Source organism: Hippocampus guttulatus, chromosome 5 (assembly GCF_054856545.1).
Source record: "Hippocampus guttulatus isolate MCC_2025c chromosome 5, RoL_Hgut_1.0, whole genome shotgun sequence".
Classification (NCBI taxonomy): Eukaryota; Metazoa; Chordata; class Actinopteri; order Syngnathiformes; family Syngnathidae; genus Hippocampus; species Hippocampus guttulatus.
Window position 1 is genome coordinate 11,716,530 of NC_141265.1, and position 25,786 is coordinate 11,742,315.

Consider the following 25,786-nt stretch of genomic DNA (forward strand, 5'->3'; position numbering starts at 1 on the left):
AAATAGTTTGTTAATGAGGTTAAGTTGAATTTTCATGTGCGTTATAATTCTGGTAACTTTTAATTTTTCTTCACGTTATAGTTAACAAGCTAACAAACTTCTACCTACATTAATTTCTGTAAAAATACTTTTACCCAGGTATTGTTTTCAGTATCACTTTTTTCATTTTCACTTTGTCTCATGGTTACAAAATTGAAGTATGGATGGTTTCAGTATAGTGGCATCCTTACCATTTGACTGTCGATTGTCACCGCTGGACAGCCCTAGGGCACCTGTGTTTTTATGCACCTCTAATGGGCAGCATTAGAGGTGCATGGATTTACATGGGACAGGAGAAGTGAGCCAATCTCTTTTTTTCGTCAATGGAAGCTACAGCTTCTTTGTTTGCTTTCAAACTTAGCTCGTAGCAGACGTGTGCACATTTTCTGCATGACTCCGCTGGTGAAAGGACACTTTGATTCTCTCCTCTTTCATCTAGAAATGCTTCAAACAACAAAGCGTATGCAGGACAAGTGGTTAAGATTGCATGACTGTCCGTTGTTGTGTTATATTATTTTATGTTAACTGTTCTGTACATGGATTTGTTACAGCTGCAGCTGTTGTGAAAGCGCTACATAAATAAAAATATATTGTATTGTATTGTATGGTATTTTCTCCTTTAGCTTGCCATCACTCATAAACCTGTCAAAAGGTCTATAAAAAGAAGATCCAAATAAAAAGCTGACATTTTTGTTCAGAATGTGGATGTTTGCTTGTTAGAACCCTACTTTCCAAGAGACAACTCAAATGTGTCATATGCTTATGAGTTCACATTGTGGAACTCCACTTTTCTGTACCATTTCTTACGCAAGTGAGCTCATATGGCTCTCGGCACGCCATTTTGTGTCTGAGTGTTTTGATTAGATTGAAAAAGGACATGGCAACACAATGTCGGACACAGTGAGCAACTCTTTGTTTCTTTCAGCAGCTTATTCACATTTATACACGTGTTTTTGTTGTTGTTCATTCCTCAGCACTTTGATTTTCCCTTTTACAAAAAACAAGAAGAAAAAGAAGCACTTCTAGAGACACACACGTACTGTATAGGCAGCATAGAAGTGAAAAGGAGTCTATGGTACAGTAGGTCACTTAAAGAAGAAAGTCCAAAGTCGTTGATTGTCACTCCCTCAGCAGTAATCTCGTCTCTGTTTTTCTTGAGTCAAAACACAACTCCACTGTTCCACTTGTCAATTTGACTGTTCAAAACAATTCAAACCATCATGTCACTCAGTAAAGTACAGACCTGCGCCAAGGCTGGACAGTCCACGAAAGTGAAACAGAGGGTGGGGGGAAATCCGGGGGCGTCACGTTGGTGGGTGTTCATTTGCAGGCTTGCAGGCTGCTTCCTGGTTCAGGACAGTAGCGGGCCATTTCTTGTTCCAAGGTGACAGGGAAACACTTCTAACATGTTTTTAGCAGGGGGAACACTTGGCAAAACAAAAAGACACAATAATTCCTCAACAAAAGTGAAAACATTGCAGTGTTCCGTATTTGTGTTTGTTCGTTGGGAGGCTACTTCGTGGATGGGAAATGATGGGACTGAACCATTTTTAATTCTGGGGTGGGGCACTTCCGTTTTGACTAACGTGGTTTAACCTGTGATAATATCGATGGATTTTGTTAGTTGGCAGACCATCTTGAAAATGATAAGGAGTAACAAACAGAAGTGAAAAAAAAATGGGGGCTTTTCTTTAGGGTAGGGATTGACAGTTGCTTAATGACTACACCCCCCCCCCAAAATTCTAAAAGCAAAAACAGTGGAAAAACAGCACGAGAGATGATGCAACCATACCATTTTGATTCAAAGGAGGGGGGAACGCTTACATTATCACTTGAAAAAAAAGAAAAAGTGCACCAAAAAAAAAAAGAATTTTTTTTACTTACCAAAACGAAATCCTGGTTAATGGAAACGATCTAAGACATTATTAATTTGGACTCGACCAGATAAAACTCTACCATCCACCATACTTTGTGGGACGGGGGGGACAGTCTACTTTGAGTCAACAAAATGACAAAAAAAGAAAAATTAATTCCTCCATCCACGTTTTCTTTTGGTATGAATACCAAAATCTTGCTCACCAAAGGACGAATAAGCCAAACACTGCCGCTGGACTTTACACTTTTACACTTGGCTTGAGTAACAAAGCAGTGTTGTCTGTCTGATTTTTCTTTTTATGGAAAGCTGGGGGAGATTTGTTCTTTTTTTTCTTTTTTTTAAACCCAAGCATGCACTCTGCCTTCTGCATTATTGCCCACAGTGGTTGTGCGGAGTATCTTTAACGCTCGACCACCTTGAAAAACATCAGTTCTTAGGGCTGCAAAAGGCAACCGTGGAAAACAAAAACAGTATACATATATCAGTGGGGCTCCGATCGATCAGCCACCGATCGGTTGATTTCTGTGGAATATACATCATATATGTTGATCAATGCCTTTTATTGCTGATCACAAAAACTGATCACCCGCAGCTTGTACTTTGCAGTACGTCAATTTGAAATAATGTCCTGTTTTTTTTGTACGTTGTACAAGTAAAGGAGTGGAAATTTGGATGGATTTTGTTTTTTTCCAATCTGATTAATCAATGAAACAAAGAAATAATTGACTAATTCATCAATTATTAAATTAATCATTTCTCTGAGAGTGAAAAATGTGCAGCTGATACATGTGATCGGGATCAGTCTTGGCCAATCTTACTCATGGACAGTATCGGCATATACGTATAGAGGACGATGTACCAAATGACTACAAATCAACCCAGTGAAACAATTCATCCAGTCAAGTACACAAACATCAATAGCATCAAGTGCCGTTGTCATTAAATGAAGTCAGACCTCTAATTCCACATACGATCATTTTTATCAACATTATTATTATTGTTGTTACATGAAGGTTTCTGGACACCAAATACTTGAGGTTATGATTTGATGCTTTTTTTTTGCCCTTTATTGTAACATAATTTAAAAAAAAAAACCTCCTCTCATGCATGTTGTATTTACAGCGTGACTCTCGTTGTAGCATGCAGGCGACTGTGTACGTATGTAAATGTGTGTGTGTGTGTGTGTGTGTGTGTGTAGAAGGAGTGGGCACACACAGTTTTCTTTTTTAATTTTGGTTCTTTGAGTAGTTACGAATATTTGAATAGAAAAAAAAGTAAAGTGCTAAAGGTAGAGTGAAAACGTTCATTTTACTAGCAATTCAAATTGTACAAATAAATTAATGATTTAATGAGATCAATGAATTCAATTAATATTTCCCTCCCAACCCCACCACCACTAACCACTGCCTGTCTCACTACTCCTGTCCTGTTCTGTCCACCAGATCTTTTTGACAGCGCTTGACCTCATTAGGGTAAAGGATGAGCGAAAGCCTATCCCAGTTGATGTGGATACACCCTAAACTGGTCGCCAGCCAATCACAGCCTGACCCATCCCGCCGTATTCTATTTGAGACCGCTTTGATCAAAATTAAGACCTTACAACACACACAATCTTCTTCATTCCAGAGATATTCCATGCTGCCATCGTTAATCCAAGTTTTCTCAGCATGTACAGTTGTTTTTAATTCAATATTTTCAAATCATTTTGGTTTCTTTGGGGCGAATGGCAGGTTTTCTCATCCAGTTTCCGCGTATTAATTGTTACCGGCGTTTTCAGGAGAATTTTGAGGCTTTAATTATGATGATTATTGCCAATGCATTTCAGGGAACGCGAATTATATCTGACCGTTGGTTTTTCGTGGTCTTTTGATTGGTTATTGATTGATGATTGGTTCTCGTTTTCTTTTTCAAACTCGCTGATTGATGATTGGAGATCGACTCCAAAATCTATCCATCCATCCATTTTCAACACCGCTTATCCTGAACAAGATCGCGGGGAGTTGCCGGAGCCTATTCCAGCTGACCTCAGGCGGAAGGCAGACTCCACCCTGAACTGGTCGGCAGTCAGTCGCAGGGCACACATAGAGACAAACAACCATTCACACCCACATACACATCGTCACTGAGTGGGATTTGATCCCGCGCTGCCCGCGCACAAGTCAGGCGAGTGTACCAAGACACCATCAGCGACTACTCCAAAATCCTGACCGTGTAAAGCCTGGTTTACTGTGTATCAAACCCCTCTGTACCATGACACAACATTCAGACATAAAGCAACTCAAAAGGACAGGGAAAAAAAAACCCAAATGATAAATGCTTTGCCCACTCCTGGTGTGTAGTGACTGTGTTGCAAAATGATGGATGCTCACTCTCACCGACTCCTCGAGGACGCTCACTATCCCGCGGCGACACCCCACCTTTAGTCGTCTACTCCACCGTCACGCCTGCAACCTTTTCCTCCCAAGCCCTCGACTCCTCTCTCCCATTGCCACACCACGTCTCCTCATCCCTGTCCTTTCCCCCCCTTTCCTCCTGTGCCATAAAACAATAAGTCTTGAATGTCTGCGAGGAGGCCCGCGCTAATGGAGCCCATTAGGCCCCCCGTAATGAAATATACATTACACCATTACAGAGGACTGCAGCGCTCAAATAATAAAACATGCACAATTCAATTTCCCCCTCCGACCGTCGTGAGTGTCTTTCAGCAAGTGTGTGTGTGTGTGTGGGTGTAAAGATGGAGGGAAAACGGGAGAAGGTAAACAGTTTGTGTAACACACACACACACTCACAGTTTTGAAGCATGTCTGAGTGCTAAGAGGCCTGAGCATTTAATATGAGTTGACCAGAAGAACCGCACCTGCCACGTATCTAACTGCGTAGAGAAAGCTTTAGACAGTAAAACATAAAGCTGACAAAATGTATTTAAAAAAACAAAACAAACAACAAAAATTTAAATGTAACAGTTAATCTTTAGTCATCTTGGCAAAAGTGGTCGCAACAAACAAATCTTTGCTGCTATATGTGCTGCCATAGAAATGGCAAATCGACACGAACTAGCAGGAACTGTGGTACATTTTGAAGTTTGTAAAAAAAAAAAGGATGGTGAAGCGAGTGAAGTTCCCCATGCTGGCAAAGTTAGCGCTTTCCCTGAACCCTTTCGGGGAGAGCGGTCATTACAGTGGACAGCTTATCATGTTATCAGGTCACAGGTTATCATTATTGGTGCACGAAAGGGTTAAACTTGGGAAAATGTGTTTTAGCTTCTTGTCATCAGGATGTTCTTTCACTTGTTGACAAGCGCAGAGTTATAAGGGAGGATATTGGCAGTTATGAGGTTTAGCTCTTAAGTCTCAGGTTCGTGTTTGCTCAGTACAAAATATTTCATTAAGAGGCTAAACTAATTAGAGCTCAATGGAATGACATCTCTTCCCTATAATAATGCGCATTATCGTATATTAGGAACATTTCCTCTGAGGTTTTGTATTCAGAGGCCCATCTACCACGACCCCCTTTGAAACTAATAGCCATGAACGCGAGGCAACCATGTCAATCAATCGACCCCCCGACACAGCAAAATTGAAGCATCTGTTACTTTTCAAAGTGTGGGTGGAGGGAGGCGGGGTGGGGGGCAGAGGCTTTGGATGGTCATCATGTTACACCTTATTAAAAAAGCTCTTATGACATAATGTTGCACAGCAAGCCCGGTCATGCTTTTTAAAAGATAAACAATTGGGGATGGCTCTCCGAAATCCATCTATTTAGTTTGAGCCTGCTATGGAGATCAAAAACAAGAATAGGAGTCAAGCGGAATGTTTTGTCGTCTTAAAAAAAAAAAAAATTAAATTAAGATAAATATTGCAGGACTGGATAAACGCAGAAGTAGATTGTAGGTTGGCAGAAATTGAATGGAGTGAGGTTCCCCCGGCTGGCAAATAGACTGTGGCACATCGCTACAACTGCACCGCCTCAGCGGTATTAGCGACTCGACTCGTTGGCGAGCTTTTACTTCATCAAGAAGAGTCCAAAGTGGTTTCGCTCTGAGCCTCAGGTTCTTATTCTGTCTGTTCGGCCTTTTCAAGGTTGAATTTTCGCATCTAACTTCAATTTTGTTTCTTCAGGAATTTGTGATTTCAGTTATCAATTAAAAAACACAAAAATAAATAAGTAGTAGTAATCAAATAAATACAAAAATGAGAAAAATTACGACAATTAATTAAATATAGAATCTAATAAATTAAACAAACGTTAAATTTAATTAAATAAATGACAGTTACTTGCCAAATGATTTCCGTGCTCATCTCTAATAATTATACTGGTCAAGACAAGTTTTTAATCGGAGATGCAAGTAAACTTCTCTAGAATCTGCCCTTCTTTTTTCTCGAGCACATCAGATTTTAATAATAACACTAATGTGATTATTATTATTATTATTTATCATAATAATAATAACAAAAGTAACAATAATAATAATAATGTAATGTAATCGATAAAAACATGTATTAAGGGTTAGGTGGGTTCTGAACCAGGTGGATTTTTTTTCTGCAACGTCATAGCTATAAATTAGAGTGCCGTGAAAAAGTATTTGCCCTTCCCTGATTTCTGTGTTCTTTGCATATTTATCACACGCAAAGATTTCAGTTCATCACACCAATTTTAATATCACACAGAGACAACCCAAGGAAATACAAAATGCAGAAATCAGGAAGGGGCCAAATACTTTTCCACGGCACCCGCGCATGGACAAATACGTGTTGCACAAGCTCAAACAAGGTCAAATTTCAAAACAAAATATGAAAATATCTCAAAGCCCGGATGTGCTACAAGACAAGTAAAGATATTTTTGAACTTGTGTCAAAAATAATGTTCAGGGACTCATAAAGCCTTTCCCTGTTTACCAATGTTATTTCTTTCAGTGCACTTTGTTGGGAGAGCGTTTAGATACTGTGTGTATGTAAGGGGCAAATTAATGGAGTAATTAAATATAAATAGAATTCATAAAAATATATACAATTTAAAATATGAACAGCTGTTTTTTTATATTAATGTCATTCAATAAATAAATAATAAGTTACTTTGCCAATATTCGACCAAGGAAATTTGTCCAAATATCCATCCTTTATCAACCTTTCTTGTGGGCCAGCACTGAACGATGAAATGGTGTTAGTCAATGAGCGTGTGTTGGTGTGTGTATGTTCGCGTGTATCTGTGTGTGTGTGCAGGGGGAGCTAATTAATGGAGAGGAAGCGGTAACGGCGTCATTTGCGCTCCATATCGCATGGAGCCAAATCCTCCCCAAAAAACAGCAACCTTCATACAGTTTCATATTTACATGGAAAAGCTCCAAGAAGCATTCCCTGTTGAAATGAGTCACTCAGCAAAGCGTTCCAAAAGGATCTTTTCCCTTTTTTTTCAGGAAAGATGAGAAGGGAAATATTGGAAGGAGGTGTTTAAAGATTCATCTTTTCTTTTTTTTTTTTTTGATTGCCTTTAAAAGTTGTTTTCACATCCTGTACAGCGACACCTTGCATTTTCCTCCGCGTTCATCCCAGTATATCCAAATAGACGGGCGAGGCTTTGGCCAGGTTGAGGAGCAGGCCGTGGATCTCCTTAATGTTGAGTCTCATGTGGGGCTCTCTCTGCCAGCAGCCCAGCATAAGGTTGTAGACCTCTTTGGGGCAGGTCCTGGGGCGCTGCAGCACCCTGCCCTGGGTGATGCACTCGATCACCTAGGGAAAGTTGGGGGGAGAAGGAGGGAGGGAGTCGACAAACATGGGAGATGAACACTCGCTGAAGGTGACGGGAGCATGCGCTTCACCTCGCGGCGCAGGATTGGCATTAAAAAAAAAAGAAAAAAAAGTCAGCATCTATGAATTATTAACCCGCGTGATGAAGTCGGAAGCAATCGGAACTGACAAGCACACGGATCCGACGTCACTTTTTGGCGCCTGTAGGAGATCAAAAATCTTCAAAGATGCTTTGAAATCAGACACTCCATTCAGTAAGGCTACGCTGTCTAATTCAAGAGATGTATGAAACAATTTCTCCATTTGGCACATATCGTTAAATGAATGCTGCAATTCTCTGACAGTGTCAATCAAAAATGAGCATTGTCAGCAATTTTGTTTCAGCTCTTGTTTTAGGTCCCTAAAAGACTTTGCAAGTGTGCCGATTAAGTGCACATCCAGTGAACCCTTCATACGGTGTGCATCTATAATGGAATTGCGGGAAAGAGGAAAAGATTCATGATGAAAACAACCAAAAGGCAGTGTAAATGAAGGCAATCATGTCATTTAAAACAATTTCAAAAATTGAATTATCAAAATATATTGTAAATCATGAAGTGATTATGATAAAAAAATATTAAGCCGTGATAAATACATATACTTCACCATCATTAAAATGACAAAAAATAAAATCATAAAAAACGGTATAATCACAAAATATCATCCATCCATCCATTATCCAAGCCACTTATCCTCACAAGGGTCGTGGGCATCCTGGAGCCCATCCCAGCAGTTTTCGGGCAAGAGGTGGGGTACACCCTGAACTGGTTGCCAGCCAATCACAGGGCACACATAGACAAACGACCATTCGTGCTCCCAATCACACCGAGGGACAATTTAGAGCGTTCAATCAGCCTGCTATGCATGGGGGAGGAAACCGGAGTACCCGGAGAAAACCCACAGATGGATATATGTGTGTGTGTGTGTGTGTGTGTGTGTGTGTGTGTGTGTGTGTGTGTGTGAGGAGCACAAGTCCAGTGTTACTTTGCCAGATGATTTGACTGTTGTGTCGTCAGTCGACCATTGCGCCAGACAAATGTTAACTAACACAACCTCATCACTTCCTGAGCAGATCCCTTTCAGGTCAGGAGTTGAAAGGATGGACGTAAAAGGGAAGGTGGAGGCCGAAAGGTTAAACATGGATGTAACCAGAGTGACTTGGAGAGGCAGGAAAATGATGAGAGAGGTCAGAAATGTCAAAAGGCCAGGCTAAAGGGCTCGAGATGACAGCCTTTCCTCAAAACTGGGTCAGGGCCCAAGAAAAGGGAGATTTGTATGCGTATTAAATATTTAAAAGACCCCCAATGTGTGGTCATAAATTCAGCATGTGAGCTTTTGGGACGTCATCTTCAAATGCCCTTTCAAAGTCAAACGGTTACCAAAAGAAAAGCAAATGAATCCAAAATGGAAACAGGCAACTCTACAAAAGTACTCTTATGACATTGACATTGGATTTGTTTTTTTGAAATAATTGACATTGAACGAATGAATTAATTACTCCTTACGTATAATGAGTAGGAAATGGCACAAATCCACACACATTACATTTTAACCCTTTCTGGGAAAGTGGTTACTACAGTGGACAGCTTGGCATGTTATCAGGTTACAGGCTGCATGAAAGGGTTCAATTGAGCAATTTTCAAGAACGACAAGAAACTAAAAAATAAAAAGAATTTAAAAAACCCCCCCCAAAAAACGACCTCTTCACCTGTGTGAACCAGACAACAAATTGTAACCTAACATTAGCAGGAAAGCCTGTGTGAGCGAATCAGAATCCAAAAGCACTATTCCTATGTTCAAAGTGGACTATTTCCAATCAAAATGAGCATGTGTGCCATTGTACAAACTTCGAAATATGTCATAATAATTGAGTTGGAAATGGCACAGCAGCAGTCCAAGTGGACTATTTCCCAAACAATTAGAAATTGTACGAGTTAATCAGTAAATTCGAACATAAAAACAGTAAACCATTGTAGCAAAATAAATACGCGACATTTAAGTACGCACATGCCGGTGCTGGCGAAACCATTCGAACAGCCAATGAATCCAAATCGTACAAAAACTGTTGTGTTTAAATGAGACTATTTTAGAGCACAATTAGCATATGTGCTCTTAACTCAAGAAGCTGTCATAACTTTCTTAATTTTAAAAATGCTCTTCTCCTATATAACTCAAATCACAATCATTTATAGAAATTTCCACAAAAGCTTTTACGTGTGAGAAACCAAACTATTTCCAGAAACATTAGCATAAGTGCACTAAGACATTCATACATTTATTCACATCGTCAAAGCTAGCGGGCTTCAGTCTGGGCTTATTATTTTCAGAATATCCATCAGCTTCTTCAATCAACCGTCAAAATATTATCCGCAGTGGACTAATTACACTTCATTACTTTTGGTCATATTTCCGATTCAAGTCTGCGGCGCAGTGATGGTGAGATGGGAGTTAGAATGGCGCACTCTACCTCGTTATTGGAGAGCTGGTACCAGGGTTGTTTGCCATAGGTGAAGATCTCCCAGAGGACCACACCCAGACTCCAGACATCGCTCTCCGTGGTGAACTTCCTGTACATGATGCTCTCAGGCGGCATCCAGCGGATTGGCAACATGGTGTGACCTCCCACCTAAGGGCACACACACGCACACACATTGAGTGCTGACGAGATGTGGAGGAAATTCAAATTTGCACGGCCCTCAATTTAAATGTGAATCTATCAAGTGGATGAGTGCATTTTCAACAAGGCTGCAAAACGTTTCACTCCTCCAAAGTGCTTACTGACAATTTTAAGGAAGTGGAATTTGATGGACTTCAGAATTATTGTTAGGTTGTATTATTATAAAACCTCGCACCCGATTCAAATCAAACTCACGCACATTTCAGGCAGGCTCAGGACGAGAAGGCCAAAATGTTCTCACAAAAAATGAAGTGGAATATCGTCCAAACCGGCAAATGATGTTCGAATAACAACAACTATGAATAACAACTGCAGGAAACTGCACACAATACATTTTATTCACATTTAAGTGTTATTTTAGAGTTTAGTAAGAAATTGTACAAAAGCAAAATCTTATGCTTAACCCTTTCATGCCCCTGTAACCTGATAACCTGTCCACTGTAGTGACCGCTGTACTGTAAGGCTTAAACTGGATTAGTTTTAAGCAACATAAGCAGGTTTTCCTGTACCACCACAATGTGTGATCTGATTATAATTGGATTCTTGGTATTCCCTTGCATGTCCTCATAAAAGCAAGTGCAGTAGCCAAATAACCAATTAGAATTGTTTGTCAATGCCAGATTAACACCGAGTAGGCCATCCCTATTTGTTGCCCCAACTATCCTGTGAAATGCATTTTCCTGCTAAGACCACACTAAAACGAAAACCGTCACTTAGTTTGAATCAGCCGAGTGTCACCAACATTTATTATCAACGCAATGTTATGAATCCATGACTGGCAATAAAAATATATTTCAATGAATCGAGCGATTGACGCATGCAGGTAAAAATTGGCTAGTTAAATGTCCCATTCAATATTCAAAGTGCGAGACAGTGACGCGCGCGCGCCCGCACGAGCGTGTAAGTTTCATTGCAAAACATTTGCGTCAATAGCAGTTAATTGGGTTGTCTCAAGTTAGCAGTGTAAATAATCCAATTATGATTTATCGTCATAACCAACAGTAGCGTCAGCCAGTCCAGAGCAGCAATCAGCGGCTAATCACAAACTCCGAGGGACTTTTGCTCTTTTCATTAAAAATCACAAATGAGCCCTTGGAGAACATCTTTGCTCTGTGAGGGCGACTGTCACACAGTAGCACTTGCCCTTATTAAACTAGGGATGGGCATGATAATTGCTCAAAAGTTTTGTCAATAGCACTTGTCCTCATCAGGGTCACTGGCGCGTTTGCGTGATGGTCTTGATTCTGTGTGTGCTACTACGAAATTGGACGAAAACATGTTACCTCATCCCAGAGTGTCACATTATTACCATGAAACTGTACAACACTTGAATTAAACGACTGTCCGGGGGGGGGGGGGGGGGGGGTAATGCAAGCTCATCAATACATGCAAATGATACAAAATCCCCTTCACATATTCTCCTGGCATTACAGCCCCTCCTGCACAGGGCAGGCTTTGTAGCAATCACAGTGGAGTGCCTCCATACCTCATTCTGCAGGTGTGCCATAATAGAGGAATAGAGGAGGAGCCAACAAAGGCCTTGATAAGGTTATGTGCTGCATATGTGTGATGAGTGTGTATGCGTGAGTCTGTCTTTTGTCCCAGCGGCACACCAACACACCGTTGCCATTTTGTACCGTATTGGCCTGAATATAAGACGGCCCTGATTATAAAACGACCCCTCTTTTTCAAGACTCAAGTTTGAAACAAATCTGAAACAAATGATTCTAACAATATATTTGAGAGAAAAAGCATGTTATTTTGCCTCATTCAAATTTTAATATCTGAACATTTAAATATGTAAACTAAAGTGCAATCATATTCGTAAATGAATGGCTTCTGGTTTTTGAAATGTAAATTACATCATAACTTCTCCTCAGCTGCCGGTTAACCTGGCCGATCTTCGACCCACTTTTCTCCGTATTGTCGCTACGTTTCTCCATTTTCTGTTATCTCTTCTATTATTTTCTTCTCTTTTCTTTCTTACCGCTATTTTTTTATTTTTCTTCTTCGTGCCACCGCTATTTTTATTGTTATTCTTCGTGACAGGGGTTCACGTTGGCCTGGGGACTCATGTTCAGCATTCCCTTCAATGATATCTGGCGCCATCTAGCGTCGTGAATGGATATAATGTGTAGACCCCGAATATAAGACGACCCCCACTTTTTCAGTCTTATTTCAATTCAAAAAACACTGTCTCATATTCGGGCCAATATTGTAATATTGCGACATGACAGAGGTTGTACTATGAGGTGGATGAGGTCACGCAAGTCCTCACTGAAGGCCCAGGTCCGAAATGCACCACCCACCACTGTTATGTGCTTTATTCGAAATGGAATAATATTTTATAGTCTCCGCGATACACGTTTCAATGTATTAAATAGCCTATCCACACGGAAGGTATAAAACAGTTTATTTATTTTAGGGTGCGCTATATAACGATGTAGCTCGAGTCTTTCTCCTTCTTCAACCGGCACAAAAGTGAATTAAATCTTGTCTCGTATCAGGCTTCTCCTACATTGCTCTCCGTGAGCATGAATCTCGCCGGCAGTCCTCGCTCCGTCGCACCCCGCCGATAGGACAGTCCATTTTCCGAGGTTTATGTCCGTTATTAATGGCCTGCGCGCCGCATTTGGCCCGTTTCTGTGCTAGTCAGCGGCTTATTTAATGGCATCATAAAATGTAGACGGTCACATAGATAGCCATCAGGTTCTGCCACCATCTCTGGAGCGCTAAGTCTTCACAAGCAAACCTTTCTTCTTCTTCTCTTGTCAAGTCTGCTTTTTTTTTCCTCATCTCAACATAGCGCTTTTTTTTTTTTTTTTTAAATGCTTCTCCCCCCTCCTTGGTTTACTTCTGCGGGAAGTCTGCTAGCTAACCGCTGTCTAGCTTGGACGCCATTGTGAAGATAATATACTGTATCTTTTCTTTATCTTGGGATAGAATTGTTGTGTTTCATCGTGGAGCACAAACATGCTTCTCTTCTTCTTGCTCTCAAACATCATTTATTCACTTACGTGTCTCAACCTGGTCATACCCATTAGATGTTTTGTTTTATTCATCATGGCTGCTCATTTTCCCTGAAGATCTGAAATATTTATAACTCAAGTGCTCAGCCACCTCGTATGATTGTTTGTTACACCTGTCTTTGGTTTCAATCTTTTGTTTGTATGTTACCAGCATCACAATTGCCTGAGCTGATTTCCAGTCAACTTCAACGAGGGGTGTGGCCTCCAGCCACGAAAGAAACCATTATACTTTGGTGCCGATCCAGTATTTTTTTTTTAATGCGTCATACAATATCAGGAAAACTCCAATGCAATGGATGCATAACACCAGCAACATGTGCGCCCGCTAAATCTTTTGTTCTTGGTCCGAGGCATCGTGTGTTGATTCTGATCATTTGGGGGGATTGGGAAATGGCAACATTTGGTTTTACTGTTGCCAAAGGTAAAGAGCATCGTGGAATAATGGTCAGCATGTCTGCCTCACAGTTCTGAGGCTCTGGGTTTGAATCTCGGCTCATGTCCCCCCCCCCCGGCTGGTGCATTCAAGACTCCAAATTGCCCATAGATGTGAGTATGAGTGTGGCTGAATTGTTTAGCTATCGGTGCCCTACAATGGATGAATGGTTGTTTCCAAAGGAGACTCTGCAATGTACAGCAGAGATAACCTGAGTGGTTTTGCATGAGGATGTGCGAAATTAGTATCACACATTCACCCCATATGTGAAAGATTTCAAATGAGTATTTCAACCGTAAAATTAATTCCAAACAAAAACATTTGAATTAAATAAAGAATGGTAACCAAAGCGCACAGCCTCGGCTCCCGTCTTGGCCCACCAACGTCCTACTAGGTGGTTGCTGGCGCTTCCTCTTCTTCTTTTGTACTAAAACGCAAAACACTAATTACAAATTTGACAACTATTGCAATGTTGTTTACTGATTATGTCACATTTTAAAGACCTTAGAACAGTGGATGCGGGGATTAAGTGTCATTTGGAGGATGAGAGAGACTTAATTAAGCCTTAATTATGCTAAATTAAATCAGGATCCACAAATGCATTGTATTCTACTAATTGCCATTTCGGCTCATCTTTAAGTTTTTTAAAAATTGGACCGAGGGTGACAAAGTACCGTATTTTCCGCATGATAAGGTGCTTCGGAATATAAGGCACACCTTCAATGAATGGCCTATTTCAAAAGTGTTTTCATATATAGGGCGCACGGCATTATACGGCGCATAGAAGCGTATAATGCTTAATAATAGAAATAGTGGCTGTGGTTGCGTTATGGATCCACTAGATGGAGCTATCCTAAAGGCAATACAATACAATACAATACAGCTAAACGTTGACGACAAATAATAGTATCTTTGTTCATCAATCTATGCTAGCGGCACACAGCACAGTAACATCCAGAACAATTAAAAGCTCTTCCACGGGATGACAGAAGATCCATTGAAGCTGCGTCTCCACCTGTTGCCATTCATTCAACACAAGTCACGGGGTCATGACTCCCTGCGAGTCTAGCTGCTTTGTATTCGACTAAACTGGCCCAGACTACCGGTAAGTCCGATAGGGCATAAATTGAGATGAGACTCTCATTATTTCAGTGTTTGTAGCATATTTGTTTAGTGGTGTGCCCGTGAACTGAGCCGTTGCTTTCAAACTAATATGCGTATCGCTATCATACCCTGATTTTTGCCCGAGCATTAAACCCCACTATCGCCCTCTCTATTATGCCCGATCTAGCCGTATATCCATCTTCTCTGCACTCTATCATCCATCCATCATTGATCCATCTTGACTGTTGTTTCTACCCATCAATCTGATACATCCCTTATGAGTCCTACATTTCTGACATTCGTGTCTCTCCCTCTCTCCTCTCCCTCCCTCCCGTCTGTCTCTCTCCCGGCCTCATGAATATGCACCTTTACAGCCAGGCGGTCGCCTAAATGTTCCGGGCATGACTCGAGTAAAAAGGGAGGGGTCAAGAGCAGCAGCGGAGGAGATTTGTGCCACTCAACGTTGACCACTCGGAGGCTGGAACATCTATGGTAACACGGCCAGTAAAAAAAAAAAAAAAAAAAAAAAAGTGGGTGTGGCTTAAGTGATTAAATCTACCCAATCCTTGATACACAGAAACGTTAATTGGCCTCGGTGTTTCCATGGAAACAAAAACTATTTTTTTTGTATTTCTTTTTTTTTTTATGCGCCTTTGTGTAGGTGTGTGTTTTTTTTCTTTTTCTCATGAGATGGAAATAAGTTGCTCTCCTGATGCATATATTGTGATTACTCTACCGGAGTACTCATGGGCTAAAAAAATAAAAAAATAAAAAAAAGGAATCTTACATAACAGCCAGCCGAAGATTAAATACGCAATTTTAATGAACGTAAATCCCCTAATTAAAAACGACCCACACACAATTATCACACGGTAGATAAAACAGCAAACAAAATGAAATTAATCTCTGTAAGCTTTGTAAAATGTTTGCTTAACACGTGTTTAAGCGTATCGTCCTGGTGTTTATGTGTCACGTGTCTGACAGCTGTATGCGCTCTTCTTTAGGGGGGGAGGGGGGGATAAGTGTGGTTCTCCTTCCACTCAGCTTCTTCATTAAGATGCTCTTTGTTTGCCGTGAATAGAAACAAATAAATAATAATAATAAAAAAAAGGGTTCTGTATTTGCTTTGTGACCAGGAAAAAGCAATGCAACCAAATCAGTTCATTTTATTTTATCATATTTATGCGTGATGCCGTTCGGGGAGAAAAAGCATCCGAATTGCATTTGCGCTAGTTAAAATAAAACCACCATTAACCCCCTAAAAGTGGAAAAAGTTAAATAAAATAAGACGACCATAAATCCCTCAAAAGTTGAGGTAAGTTTCAATATGTTATGCATGTTGAAAAGTTTGATATTAGAGTACCGTAAATTATTTTTTTAAATTGTTCTGGTTTAAACAATAGTTCCACATATCCCCCAAAAGTTACACTGGTAAGACTACTATCAATACTCGCCCCCACATTGTGAATGTTCAAATGATACTACTGCAAATCTCCTAAAAGTTTTGTTGCTCTTTCTGGGTAAAATTAGAATAGCCTAAAGCCAACAAAAGCGGTGCTGGAAAAATGAAAAAGTGTTCACCAAAACCATCAAATACAAGTTCTTGATTTGTACAGAGAGGCATCTGGGTCTGGACCTATGGTCTATAGACTGTCTGCCTGGGGAGCATTAGGAGCACTTGGCTGGAAAATATGGAGAAAGAAAAGGTTTGAAAGGGGAGACCAGGAATAAATCCGAGAATGGAGGCATCCAAAGCGTCTGCCAGCTTTTGTGTATAAGCGGATGCTGTGACGTTAAAACAGCTTCGTCAGTCCTACGCGTTGCTTCTATTTCCACCCAAACACACACACGCACGCACACACACACACACACGCAGACACACACACACACACACACACACACACACACACACACACTAAGGTAGGAGGCTGATTCTTTTATGAGTCATCTTGGCTTCTTTCTGACGTAAGCTCATGAGTGAACACGCTTACCCACCCACCCATGCACACACACACACACACAAACACGTCCTGCTGACTCGCCTGGATGCCAAACCACGATTAAATTTTCGCACCTCTTCTTGCGTCCCCGTGCTTTGTGTCATTTACGAGAGATGCAATCATTTTTGTTTTTTTGCTCTGTTCTGATGCGTTTCTCTCCAGCTGCACTGTACATTTCCCCCGTGTGATTCTTTATCCTTCTATCACTGACTTCTTTCTCAGCTGGGGTATATTTATTTGTAGCTTGCTTTCATCCCCTCTGGTATCCAACACTTCGGCCTCCTTCGCTCTCACTTGCCGTTGAACCCCCCCCCCCCCCCCCACACACACACACCACCCTCCCCCGCCATCTCCAGTGCTGCTCCAAGCATACTAAACACAAGTTCCCTGATTACTTTTCTTCCCGAGAAAACGTTGGATACAACTCAGCGGCTCACCGGCGCTGCCTTTGTGCGTTGCCATGGCGACAGCCTCAGCACACTTAGCTCTATTGAAGAGAAGAGGGGATGTGAGGCGAGTAGTGGAACACAAGGGGATTGGGGGAAATTTGTGGGGAACGGTCGTTTGCCGTCACAGTGTGCAAAAGAAAGCCAGAGGGGAATCTTCGTATTTGCACATCACCTTTCATTCCGCACAAGACTGACATTCCTTATTGAATTTAATTGGGACAACATTTAGACAATTTAAAAGAGAAACTTCCACACGGACTGGCTGTGGAAGTTGTGTATTCGGATCTCCTGTTGTTAAGGGCACATTAATTTACACAGTGTCAAAGATGAAAATAGCTGCGTTTCAATGAATTAGTTATGCGATCTCAATGATTGTCACTGAGTAAAAGTCATTATTATTTCTCCTCATACGTCACAGTGAATGAATATAAAGAACGCTAAAAACACACTAAAATCACACTACATTGGGCTTGCACTTCTGTCAATTCTTCCCGTCCAAATGCAGTTAACTGGGGCATGTGAGGACATTGGAAACGGATCTTCCTGTGATGCGGTGAAATTTTACTACAACTGCAAACTGCAAGCAGAATAATAAATATACAATGGACCCTGTATTTTACAGTCGGGCAGTCAAGTAAGCAGCTATTCTCGATTTTTTTTAAAATGCAAACTATTCTCCTTTCGTCATCGAAAATCTCATCCATTTGCATTCTTTCAATTACGAGACCCCCCCCCCAAAAAAAGTCGAATGTTTTCTTTTTATTATTTTTGTGGCAACATTTTTTAACTGCTTGTTGTAAGGTGTCCTTGAGTTCTTAGAAAGGCGCCCACAAATAAAATGTATTATTATTATTATTATTATTATTATGATTATAAAATACTGTCTAGAGTGTGTATGACATTTTATTGACATGCCACTTTGATTCGAGACAACCCACGGTTATTATTGGCTGCAAAAGCAGCGTAAAGAGCGTCAGTTACTCATGGTAAGTCAAGTTTAGAGGTAGGTGAATTTTTTAAATTTTTATTTGATAATAAAACAAGTAACCCCTCGCGACCCTAGTGAGGATTAAGCGGTTCGGAAAATGGATGGATAATAAAACAAGTAGCCATTTCTGTCAAGTTAAATCACTCGCGTTCAAATAAAAAGAATGACTGATGTTAAGTTGAAAAAAAGGCTGTCTTTATTTTAGGTTTAATGAACCCTTTCAAGGACAGCAGTAACGAGAGTGGACAGCGATTCTAATGTTGTTTTCTCTAATATGAATGAATCTAAAGGTCACAGATGTGCATCAACCACAAAAATGGATGCTTATGTGTGTTGCCATCCACTGCCCTTATTTATTTTTCATGCCTACAGACTAATAAAAAACACTTAAGAAAAAAAAATCCTGATGTAGCTTATCATTTTGTGCATGGAAGGGTTGATAATAACTTTATTCTCAGACATCACTGTTAAAATGTGTACTTCTAATTCAATAGTGACAAAACTGGTTGTCAGTTTAATGCTATGTTTGTTGGCATCTGTGGAATGTGACTAGCAAGTAATCACCCATGCCCATGCAGGTCTGGGGGAGCAAAAGGGGGGCCTCATGCATCGAGCGTGGTTTTTTTTTCTCCCCCTCTCCCTCCCTTGTTTCTTTCTGACTTTCGGGTTGAGTGAACGCTGGCGCGTTTTGGCTGCCGCTGCTCAACCCGTATTGTTTTGTGTTTTTTGTTATTGTAAAGTGTCCTTGGGTGTCTTGAAAGGCGCTTATAAATAAAATCTATTATTATTATTATATTATCATGGAGGTAGTGTAGTGTGTGGGGGGTGGGGCCAATAAGTGTAAAAGCAATGAAGTTGGACACATACACCTACCCTGTAGTAGTCAGTGCTGTACACGTCTCTGGACATCCCAAAGTCTCCGATTTTCACCAGCAGGTTTTCGCCCACCAAGCAGTTCCTGTTGACAAAACACGTCAGTCGAGAAACATGGCGTGTCAGGATAGTCAGGTATTGATTTGACGCTCGGAAATTGCAGTGTAACTTTTTACATTTGGTTCAACTGCAGATTGAGCTGCGTTTTATGGATTAGCTGTGGCGTCCGGCTTCAATTCGGGAAACAGCTACAGTGTACATACCGAACATTTTAAAGGACAAGTAAAAGTCAGATTTTGTGCAGGCCTGGGATGACAATTCATTTCCATCCATCCATTTTCTAGACTGTGTTTCCTCATTTACTATGCCTGTTAACATTCAAACAAATGGGCTGATTTTAATCCATTTTAAAACACACTGTTCCTCATGATCCAACTAAATCCTACTTTTGAAAATCACATGCTCGTTGCGGAACTGTCAGACCACCATATGAGATAATAGTTTATTACAACAGATCGGGCATCTCCGAGGATTACAAACAAAAAATTGTTGGTCCTACTACAGGTAACATTAAAACAGGAACATTTGCTACAATGAATGATTTTGTTGTTTATAATAGGAAAAGCGTACGTATTTATGACAATTACTATTGTAGCACATTGAACGGGGATTATTTTTGGTATTAGTATTCGCTAAGAATTCTGTATTATCACATGTAATGGGAAGTAATTTGAGAGAGTATCGCTATGTAGGTTAGCATTTGTTGTAAGAATGATCTGATAATATTTTGGAATAGGCTGGTTTACTCGCTAAGATTCTAGTTTCAAACCTTATTTCATGGCAATGCTTGGGTTAGAGCACAGGTGTCAAAGTCAAGGCCCGAGGGCCAGATCCGGTCCGCCACGTCATTTTATGTGGCCCGCCGGAGCAAATCATGTGTGTCAACTTTCATGATCCTTGCTGAAATCTGTACCGAAATGTCAAATTGTCATGGGTAATAAATAACGTTGAGATTTTGCATCGACCCTCCGAGGGAAGCCATAACTCCGAAGTGGCCCACGACATAAAATGAATTTGACACCCCTGGGCTACAGTATGAGAAGTGCAATATGGGACTTATTGAATATCTTAAAATTATTGGCTTGAAGACACGTTGAAATAAAATGCTGCTGAATTTGGAGTTCTTGAGTAAATTCACTTTCTTGTGCTTTGATTTAAATCAAACAAACCTAGCAAGGGCGGTCAGTATTGTTATGCCCTCATTGGGCCTATTAATGGTTCGTGTGTTATACAGTCATGACATAAGTGACAAACCTGGTGGCCAGGTCGCGGTGCACAAAGTGTTGTGACGCCAAGTAGACCATTCCGGACGCTATCTGCTGGGCGATGTGCAGCATTTGCGACTGAGTCAGCTCCACTGGTCTGGTGGTCTGGCCTTCTGCCATCAGAACTGCATCCGGACCGTGAGCCCTAAATTGGAGAGCATGTGGAGAAGCCTGTTAAGGTTTGTTCTGTCCTTCATGTTCACTAATGCTTGTGGTGGACAAAAGTATTACTGTCGGGCAAATGGAAGGTTAAGCAGAAGGAAATTTTGAGTTGTTCCCTTCCCTGCAGCTCCTGCATAAAAACATCCAATTGGTGGGGAATTGATGGGAGAATGCTGCTATGTTAACACACTCATGCATCCTGCAACCTAATAACATGATAAGCTGTCCGTTGTAGTAACCGCTGTTCCTGAAAGGGTTAAAGTGCACTCACGAGTGGCAATATGCTGCTACATTGGGTTCTGTGCAAAAGGCACAAGTGCACACACGCCAGGTCTTGTCTTGCAACCATTTTGTGGCATCTCTTTGCGAAAGAGGCTGTGCACAGTGTACAGCACTTCAGTCTGGAAAAAAAAATTGACGATCCTCGCCTGAGAAACTTGTTGAGGTCTCCGTGTTTCATGTACTCGAACACCATGATGAGGGGGTCACTCTCCACGCACACGCCGTAGAAGGTGACGATGTGCTCGTGCTGGAGGTTGGTCAGGAGCTCAGCCTCGCGGTGGAAGTCCTTGCGAGCATTTTCGCTGGCCTCTTTAAGTGTCTGACACAAACCGAAAAGCGCACGCACGCATGGTGACATTTTATTAAACTGACAAATGGAAAAACATTCTGCCACACTTACAAAGATCAATTAGTCATGTCTACTGAATGGAGAGGAAAAGAAATTCTCCCGCCTTGTAAAAGTGAGTTACGGTAAATGAGACCTAGCACGGATTGATTATGAGAAGAAATTACTGCGGGCGGCGACGAATAGTTGAGAGTTGTGCTCAATGTGAGGATACTGTACAGAGTATCGGGATCAGAGTTATGCCTGTGGAGCGCCTAGGATTGTTTTCAGAGTGGGATGGATGGAAAAGGTCAAAAGTCATGTAAAATGGCCACTTCGACAAAAATGGCAGGCTTTCTGTGGGGTTTTTTTTGTGTTTTTTTTTGGACCTTTAGACATCTTGTCATTGATAGTCATTACGTGGAGAGCGTCTCCAATATCCAGTTACAAGGCGGACACGTTGAGGATGATCTGACCTGGTGTGCCATCACCAAAGCTGCCTCAGAAACAACAACAGAAATTGTTTGCATTCTCTTCCCAATGCTCCATTAAGAGCTTCCTGATATAATGCGTCTATGTGGGGTTTGCAAGCTGCAGAGTGGCAGAGAGGAAAACATTTCAATGGGTTGTCACCTCGGCCCAGAGGATGACTTGCAGCTGTCTTTTTTTTTTTTTTGCTGCACAAGAACGACAGCGGACCTCCATCCTGGATACCTTCAGACTTTTGTTCCAGGACCTTTGGAGCATGTTTAGCTTTGTTCTACCTGTTACAATGCCAGTAAAGTAATTTTTAAGCTTATTTTTATGATGCTAAGTAAAACTGGCTTCAAGGGTTGAATTCTAAAAAAACATCATCAGTCACTCACCAACAGGGTTCGTTTTCAACTATGGGAAAACCGTCAAAATGTTTTTTTTAGTTTAGTTTTGGGGGGTTTTCGCCCACGAATAATCACAGTGAAGAAACTAAGCACTTTGAAAAGGGTCTGCATGCTCAGACCCTCCTATTTGCTGATTATATTCCCATCTTCGCTCGAATCCAATCTGTCATCATTCCCATCAGCCAGGGTTACATAAGGCATGTGTTTGTGACAGATTGAAAACGTCGACTGTCATAAGCGAGACAAAGGAAATGAAAATGATACCGGCTATGTATGCATCTCGCCTCGGAGCAGGGAAAAATATATGCAATCACTTTTGCCCTACATGAATAATAGATAGTCTTGCTACTGTAAATGTCGTGCATATATGTTCCTCTTTCCACAAAGAAAGAAACAAAAGGTCTGGTTACAAATATAGGTCCGGGGCACAAGGACAAGTTGCTAAAAAGGCTCAGAGGGGGCGGGAAAAAAAATGACACGATGACCTCGCGGCAGCTGGAATGCTGAGATGCCAGAAAATGAGATGGACCATAACCCCGCCCCCACCTGTTATCAACCAATCGAGTCTCACCCGAGACCATTATGGGCTGTAATGCGAACTGTCTTGACAATGGAGATTATTACAGTACAAAAGATGGAAATATTGATGTTGATGTTATATGGAAAATCTGGGAGTAGGCTGTCTAAAGTTTCCTTTGCAGTCCAAAGCTTATTTTGGGGAGTGGGGGGAATAATTTTTTTAAATGATATTTTAATTCATTGTGATGCAGCTGTATGCTTTATCTTGTTTTATTTTTTTTTCAAGTAAATATTTCAATCAGGATATGGCATTGAAGTTAAAAGGTAAGCAGAGCTGCACTCTGCATCAGGGTAGGGCAAGAGGTCCTTTAACACTATTTGCCTTCAATGTTTGATAATTAAAGTGTCATTTCCATTTTCATTCTTTCCTGTGGAGCAAAATCTTAACACAAATTTTAACCTTCAAGGATCCGCTGTAAAATAAACACAATACTAAATGTATTCATGTAATAACGGCCTTTTTGTTTTTCCAATTTCACCCCGCGGATTTCTTAATTAATAACCAAATCGAGCTCACGTTTCATGATGAGAAATCCTGAGCAGCAGCTCGAAAACCGCTAATGTGCTTTGCATTGAGAGCATAAAACATTCATGAAAGTGTAAAACATGATTTATTAAATAGCGTGGCGTTTGCCGGCTGCATTTGTGTATTTATTTCAATATCGAATCGGTCCAACGAGACTTGAGCAATGATGCAGCGAAAAGAAAAATATAGGACCGAAAAATCTGATTTTATTCATCTCCATTTGTGTAAACATTGAGTGCTCTACTGGGGGTCAGCCCCTGACGTGGTCAGGCACAGGTACCCGCAGCGGCTCCTCTCTGTCCTGTGGTTGAGAGGAATATATGTTGCACATGTAGCACATTTGACAATAAAGTTGACTTGGCCTGACTTGGTCACGGTGTGAAACGAGAAGTGAAAAAAGTCATTGCTGCAGGTAGACAATAATAGTATATGAGTGCGGCACGGTGCAAATTTATCGTCATGACAACGCGAGGTGACAGCAATCAAATGTGATGACTCCCTGAATGCATCGTCTGAGCCTCCATGCGCTGGGTTCAATGAATACAAGTAATGCGCGCGTGGTGCATTTGGCTCCCACTGCAAATAAAAACAATCAACATCTGCGGGCTGGGGGGGGGGGGGGGGGTGTAGCAACTACATTTACATGTGTTGGAGGAAGCATTATTGAAAGAGTTCATGATTGATGATCCGCAGTTGGGGAAGCCTGTGTGTGTGTATGCTGTTAAAGAGAGCCAGTGATCAATGCCACCAAGCAGTATATACAGTACAGTATAATACAGTACAAGTCTTGCCTTGGCGTTATGGGCCAGTGACTGATTGATAGCCAAGCCTTACAATAAGTCAGGATCATTATCTCTGCTGGAGCGCGTATGTTATTGTGACGTGCACGTGTTTCTGTAGTGTAGCGTACATGACAGAGCGTTGGGGTAATTTGGGTGTTTATTAAACGCAAAGATTATGCAGAGAAGGTTAATGTGAAGATGTGTTGAAGATCTGTGGAGATTTTAAAGCCACATTGTCACTCAGCTATTCGCTGAACAAACGAGCAATTCATGTTTCATGTGGTCTTTCTGAAACGCCCGAACCAGCCACAAGATGGTGCCAGATACCTGTTCAAATAGGAAAACAGTAAAATAATTAGTCCAAAGGAGTATGATGAGGTGATACAGAAAGGAAGTAAGTTTAGCCTGGGTTGTTTCGGAGAGTCTATGCCACATGTGCTTGTACAACCGGTTTGAGGGTGCACTTTTTAAAAAATCAAATAATCTTTTTGCAAAAAACATTTTCCCTCCAATGGTGGCCTGCACTCTGATAAACGCCAAGCCCCAAATAATCACCAGGTATGGCATCCACTCTCATAAACACCTTGCCCCAATGAATCATTGGGTGTGTTATGCATAAAGAGAAATAGTGTTGCTTTACAGATCTTCCAGTTTGCAATTTAATGCCAAATTAACACAGGGTCAGGATAAATGATGTTAAAAAAAGAAAAAAACCCCCCAAAACAAAACAAACACATTCCCTCCCTGTATCACATCAAAATGTTGCTTCAAGGAAACTCTGGAATGTGACTGGATTGCTGATTAACATCCAGCCAGATCAAACAGAATAAAATACTTTGTTTCTTCAAATGAAGAACTCCTCTCTAATAATGCACCAACTACAGCAGGTGCATTATCAAGAAAAAAAAGTGTTGCTGTAAGGTGTCTCCCAGTCCGTGATGTAATGGCTAATGAACATACAACCCGAAATAATAATGTAAAGTAACACATTTCCTCAAATAGTAGCCTTTGTTCTAATACAGACTCTGACTCTATTAACTATTGGGTGAGTCATATCCACATGGAGGGGAAGAACCAAGTTCTCTGGTGGTGTTGCTACTTGGCATTAATAGACACTTTAGTACCGTCTGCAGTTGAGTCAATACATTCTGTATTATATTTCATTTCCGCGGTACACTACGATCCGACAGATGGTAGAAATACTGTACTACGAGCACCTGACGTCACATTTCAATGTAAAAACGATTTATTTGATTGACAATTACATATGTTGGTTGAAGCCATCTTATTTATTTCCGACAGCCTCGTTTAATGTGCCAATAGTTGATGCAGCAAAAAGGGAGGGGGGGGAGAAGGAGGAGGAGAAACCCTGGTGAGAAATGGTGACTCAGCATTTCAGCAGAGGGAGGAGGGGAGAGAGAGAGAGAGAGAGAGAGAGAGAGAGAGAGAGAGAAAACGTGCTACATTAACTAATTGGAAAAAAAATCTCAGTGGAGTCCAATCAATGGACTGACTGTAATTATTTAATGATGAATGCACATTAGTGAAGCTGCAGCTTTAAGAGTACAACCTGAGGTGCGCGTGTACAATCTTAGTACTGGATAATCAAATAAAATTTCCTCATTGAAACGAATCAAAATCTTTCCTGCCCTCCGATCAAAAACCCACGATTAATA

General features: G+C 41.0%; 1 protein-coding gene across 1 annotated transcript in view; it reads right to left on the minus strand.

Moving 5' to 3' along the window:
* Positions 1-930: 930 nt before the first annotated feature.
* Positions 931-25,786, minus strand: part of ntrk2a (neurotrophic tyrosine kinase, receptor, type 2a) — a 73,837-nt gene continuing 48,981 nt past the window's right edge. The window contains exons 15-19 of the mRNA XM_086111428.1: positions 21,167-21,339; positions 20,566-20,721; positions 19,252-19,336; positions 10,166-10,324; positions 931-7,641 (exon numbers count right to left, since the gene is read on the minus strand). Coding sequence (XP_085967554.1) covers positions 7,456-7,641; positions 10,166-10,324; positions 19,252-19,336; positions 20,566-20,721; positions 21,167-21,339 — 759 coding nt within the window. The 3' untranslated portion in view covers positions 931-7,455. The remainder of the gene's footprint in view (positions 7,642-10,165; positions 10,325-19,251; positions 19,337-20,565; positions 20,722-21,166; positions 21,340-25,786) is intronic.